Below are 6000 nucleotides of genomic sequence, written 5' to 3' on the forward strand. Positions count from 1 at the left end.
TGATACTTCACTCTCCCAAGAAATTCACTGAGCTTGAGTAACTCCAGTTGGGCAAGAGCTGGGATCCTGGCCAAATGCCTGATATCAGCAGGACTGCTGAGAAACAGTCAAGTACCATTGGGACACCAGCCTGAAATCCAGGGCAGGTTGTGGTCCACCAACACCAGATACCAGACACTGACCTGAGAACTCAGCTGTCTTTGGCAGGTTATGTTTCTGGGCAGGAATTTCATGATGCCTTACAAGAGCCCCTGGGAACAGGCTACAGGTCTATGGATCATGTGCAGGTAAAGCAGAGGTGTAGAATTCATCTTACCTCAGCCTGCCACAGGCAGGGTCCTCTTAGGTATCCCCACTTTGGATACAGAACAGATGTGGAACCAACAACTTTCTTCCTCCTTCCTGGGAACCACCTCCTCAGCAGAAACTTGGTTGGAAAGAAGTACCTCTTTCAATATATGATTACTAAACTTAGAGCACTAAAGGGAAGATTCCTGGAGTTCTATGGGAAAATCTTCTTCCCCTCAATTCTGTGTATTCTTTTAGCTCCTCACTTTCCCAAAGGATCAAGGTTTTGCTCACTACTGTATCTGTAGAAAATGGTGTATAATTACCTTTAAAGGAGGAAAGAAGTGTTGGCTTTTAAAGATGTCATGCACCAGATTTTTGGTAATTCGACCTGAGCCCAGAGACTCAAGGTACTAAAGGTGTCATTTACAATGCACCAAAAAGAATTCATTTTAGCTGGGACAGTTAAGAAGAGATGCCCAAATTAGAGCTACTCTGTAGAGAACTGCCAGCCAAGAGAGATGAAACCTGGAACCGGTTTTAGAAAGGGGGTGGGTAATAGGCCTATACACTTAAACTGGATATTATTCCACAGTGGTGGTAATCATGTTGCAATACCTGCCCCATCCATGCTTTGAGGTTTAGAAACTGGCTTAGCAGAGGCCATAATGACTCACAGGCTTTGTGATCTTTGAAAGGGTGCTGAATGTTTCCCTATCGCAGAGCTCTGAGCAGACCCCAGGAATCACAGTTGTGTATAGATCTCCACATCAGCCCTCAGGTTATCAGTCCTTAACTGTCCTAGGTTAAGTTGCCTTTAAGTCAGAAATGAGTGCTGTAGCTCTTTTGGTTTTTAAGTATTAGAGATCTTGGATCCAAATTAAAGAATAAATATATGTATTATTTGGCCTGTTATGTTGTATCCAGATGTGAACTAAACTCATAAAGTAACTTTCCATGATTGTATTTGAAAGCATACCCATGAAGTGATCCTAAAATATCAAGCTGGTTTCTAAAATTTATGGGTCTCAAACTTGGAGACATGTGTAGTACAGGGGACCTAGAACATCTTCCTGAAGCATCACTACTTCTTAAAGTGTTGAGGAGAAAAGGGTTTTGCCTCTTTGTACTCAGTAGATTTTAGTCATATATGCAAAAACAAAATCATAAATAGTGTGTTTTACACAAGCATCTTGAAAGCTAAGAAATATTATGAGCAGTCTATAATGAAAAGTATTGGTACTTTTGAACTATTGGGGAAATGGTGATATTAATCATGTTCCTGCTATAAGAACAGAGTTTGCTTATGTCGTGCTGCCGAGGCCTACGAGACTGCCAGATTGGAGCAGGTGGGATGGGTAATTTCTGGACAAGTCCAGGGAGGCCCACATTGGTTGATAGGTCACACTCTAATCTTTCATTTTGTTTTTGGTTGGCTGGATTCCCCACACACACATACTTTTAATTACAAATACAAACTTTTGCTCCCACAAATTAGTGAACTACTTTTTAAAATTGTACTTGATCAGAAGTGTTGTTTACAAATATGCAAATGAGTAGTTCCACTCCTAGAATGATGAGTTACCCATTAAAAGAGAAATTATTTTTTATTTTCTCTTATTCTTTATTTACTCTTGTGTGTATAATTTTGTGTTGAATTTTCAACCAGGGGAAAGGATCAGTAGTTAAAAATATAAAGTTCAATGCATAAGTTAGAAACCAGGGAAAATAGGCTAATATGAGGGAAGTTCATAGCAACCTATAATCATCAGCAGCTGTGGGTCTCCCTGGAGGACCCTAAGATGCCTCTGACAGCAAAATGGGATGAGAGCCCTACTCTACCCACAGCCAGTGACTTGAGAAGCAACAATCTAAAAATAGGGTGTACAGATATTCTTAGAAGTGTTGTTATTGTGGAAATGCAAATGAACAGACATAATTAGATACATCTTATGGCAGAAAACCCTGAACAATAACTGCCTGAAACTGTACCCTTGTAGCATCATTTAGAAACCAGCCATGCAAATTTTGAAAGGAAATTTTCAGAATTTTTTTACAATTAAATAGAAGTCTTCAGTGGAAGTAGTACAGTAGAAAGCACAATGAAATGAGTAAAGACAAGGTCAATGTCTAAAATTCCTCGAAGGTAAAGCCCACCTACTAGAAGATTTAATAGAGCCTTGTACTGTAGATTTGGTCAAATTTGCTTAATGTCAAAAAGAGGCAACCAGGCTGAAAAAAAAATGCCCTTATCAGATTACAAATTTAAATGGGCAACCACCTGAAAGACTGTCATTGACCCAGGTTTTAACCATATAGCTGATTCTAAAATATGAATATATGAATAAGTCCATTATTAGGTTTTGAACTATTTGTATATCTATCTTTGTATTTGCTTGTAAAATCCTTAATGGTTTAAAAATCAGAATTTTTCAACAATATATGTGATGGGTTTTTTTTGGTTTTTTTGCCAACATGATATTGATTGTGGAAGCTGGAGACTGGAATTATGCACAATCAGATAAGCTAGGCAGCCTTTAGGAACATCCTGAAGGTACCACCAGTTACCTAGAATTCCTTACCTTAAAGAGTTTGCCTCTAGATTCTGTGATTGTGTTCAGTGGAGTAGTAAGAGTGGTAACATTTTGTTGGAAGTAGAAAATTGAATCACAAAACAAAAAACTCATCTTTTTAGACAGATTTATAAAGACATTAAAAGAGAGTTTGTTTTATGACCCAGATTGGCTAGATTTATCCAGGGAACATGATAAGAGTCTTCAGAATCAAGTTGATGTTTTTTTTTTCCTCATGAAAATATAAAAGTACACCCTACATCACCTCTCCCATCCTCCACCCTAGTATCTAAACGATTATATATACACACACATACACACACACATAATTTTGTAGTTTTTAGCACAGATCACTTATTTACTCATGGCCCCACTCATTGATTCATCCTCAGAATGAGAGGCAGCCTGCCAGATCTTTGGGTGCTTTGGAACAGTAACAGATGGAAGGAGTCGGGAGGGAAAGCCAGAAGTTGCTTATCTGCCCCACCCCACACAAACACACACACTCTCTTCACCTCTTTTCCCAGCCACATACGTGTTTTTCAGACATACCACTTTATCCTTCATATCACAACAAAGGAGAAGCTTACAAAGTTGGTCTAATTAATAGATATTTTTCTAAGGATGAACACTTGGTCAAGACAAAATCTGTATATTTTTACTGCAAATGATAAATTTGCTACAGTGAAAATGAAGCTTGAGTGTTGAAAGTAAAGATTATGGGAAATTTTGTTGTGTGAGATTCTTAATTTACATTAACTTAATTAAAATGAACACCATTATTAACATCCTGTCAGATTAACTGTCCTCTGATTAGCAAAAAAACTAATGAGAAATCAGGGAGACTGGTTCTACCCCATGGCACAAGCAACGTGACCTCCCAGCAAGAAAATATTCAATTTCAGTATGTAACGTATTGAAATTTCCAACAACAGAGGCCCTAAAATTACATTGCACAAATCACCTCTTGAAAAGTCTTCAAAGTCTCAGCCCTGGCCGGTTTGGCTCAGCGGTTATAGTGTCGGCCTGCAGTCCAGAGAGACCCGGGTTCGGTTCCCGCTAAGGGCATGTACCTCGGCTGCAGTTTGTCCCCGGCCCTGGTTGGTCGTGCAGGTGGCAGCCACTCAATGTGTCCCTTTCACATCGATGTTCCTCTCTCTCTCTCTCTCTCTCCCTCCCTCCCGCTCTATCTGAACAACAACAACAAAAAGTCTTCAAAGTCTCACTTCTTAGCAATTACTTTAGCTAACAAAACAGTAAAATTTTTGCTTTTTGCACCTACCTTTTGAGTCTGCGTTCTCAAAATATTATGATACAAAAGAGAAGAAAAGTTGCTTAGAACACTGAATCTAACATACAACATCAGAAAATTCAGCCTAGTTTTCAGAGATGGATAAATCTGATTCATTTTATACATTAACATGTTAGAGAAGAATTTTTTTTTTCTTCTTGATAGGAAGTAATTTAAAAATATTGTTTTCATATTACAACCAAAATATCTACTATGGAGCAGCATAAAGAATTAGGGTGAATTTTTAAGATCAATATGAGATTTTAAATGTTTACATTTGGAGAGCTTCAAACTATTTATTGTACTCTCCTGTAAGAAATTTGTGTGGAAAAGTTTTTTAGAAACAGTTTAAATACGAGATAGTGAATTTTAAGACACTATGATAACACAAAAGAAATTAAAACACATGCATTCCTCTTTATGTCACTGTTGCCCTAATTGTAAATCACTCAGTTTGTGCACCTCTTTCTTCCTTGAAGTCCTCAGGCTCACCTAGGCTCACAGAGCAGGTTGTGGCTTGCTCTGAATTGCTTATATGCCTGTATGTATCCACAGGCATGATATACCAGGCTAGGCCACAGTAGACATTTGTCGACCAAGGGTTATGGTCATGTTATTTAGAAACTTTGACTATAGCATGGCAAAAAGAGTTCCTTGCTGCAGAACAATGGCTTGGCTCCAAAAGGGATCGAGAGGCTTGTTTTTGCACTCTGGCACAGTTGACTCATTTGCTTGTAGCATCATTCATTGATTTCTCATCAGAAGCATTGTCAGTCTGTCCATCATTTCTTTGGCTGATAGGAACTGGTGATGGAGATTGTGGGTTTATTGCCTAGCTAAAGAAGCTCTCCCCATCCTGCCCCTTTTTTCAGCCAGGTATGTGTGCTTCATTTCCCACCACCTGTATCACATTTTCCCAATTACCAGCCTCTAGAACACAGGGCCAGTACAGAAGTTTGAGACCCTCTTCACACTGAGTGCTCCTTCTGAGTCCCTTAGACTGATTCAGAGCCAATAGGATTCCACTTATGTCAGCCTGTGTTCTTTGCCTAAAAGGCACTGCTATAAAGAATTGCCTCAGCTGAACATGTCCTTCCTTTCCCTCCACAGACATAACCAGTGTGGTGCAATCCAAGCGAAGAAAATCCAAGTAAACAAGATGGACAGCGACTTGATAGTTGTAAATGTGTGTGAATTTTACAAAAAACAAAAACAAAAAACAATTTTGAGCTGTGACTTTTTAAACCCATATCTGTACAGCTAGTCATTTTAATAATGTGGCCCTTTTCCTAGTCCCTGCAACCTGTTTCATAAAGTGCAATGAGGAAAGCAGAGTTGTTGTACCCTTTTGGTGTTGATGAAGTTCAAGGTTTCTAAAATGTTGCCATGTATTGAGAGGAGCTAATGCGATTATGTTACTAGTTTTCATATTTCCTAAGCAGCCTAGAGTACAGGGTGAACATTTTTAGATCTAATGATGTATTGTGCTGTGGAAGTACTGTGTGAGTAGCAGTAGTGAGGGTAAAGGAATTTTCTCATTTGGAAATGTTGTAAATAATTTTATTATATAGTGTTTTGGATGTATTTGTTGTAGAAATGGACCAGTGAATAAAAAGAATCTAAGGATTTGTACAATGTGAAATACTGAATGTGTTAAATAAATGTCATTGTCCTAGAACATAAACGTATGTTATTGACAGAGGGTTATTGGGTGAGCAAGCTCTTTTCTTTGAATCATAAATGAATAGGAACAGCCTTCTTTGTAATTTAGAATCCCATCTTGTCCTAATCGCACCTGAGATGTACCTGGCAAGTTGAGGAAAATGCATATTCTTGCTCACTCAACTC

General features: G+C 38.5%; 1 protein-coding gene across 5 annotated transcripts in view; it reads left to right on the forward strand.

The window, feature by feature from the left end:
* Nucleotides 1-5778, forward strand: part of NCOA6 (nuclear receptor coactivator 6) — a 113002-nt gene extending 107224 nt beyond the window's left edge. For all 5 annotated transcript variants that reach the window (XM_036245828.1, XM_036245829.1, XM_036245826.1 and 2 more), the window contains one exon: nucleotides 5263-5778. In XM_036245828.1, the coding sequence (XP_036101721.1) occupies nucleotides 5263-5306 (44 nt within the window). In that variant the 3' untranslated portion in view covers nucleotides 5307-5778. The remainder of the gene's footprint in view (nucleotides 1-5262) is intronic.
* Nucleotides 5779-6000: the final 222 nt, after the last annotated feature.

This window comes from Molossus molossus, unplaced genomic scaffold (genome assembly GCF_014108415.1).
Source record: "Molossus molossus isolate mMolMol1 unplaced genomic scaffold, mMolMol1.p scaffold_m16_p_6, whole genome shotgun sequence".
NCBI classification, from domain to species: domain Eukaryota; kingdom Metazoa; phylum Chordata; class Mammalia; order Chiroptera; family Molossidae; genus Molossus; species Molossus molossus.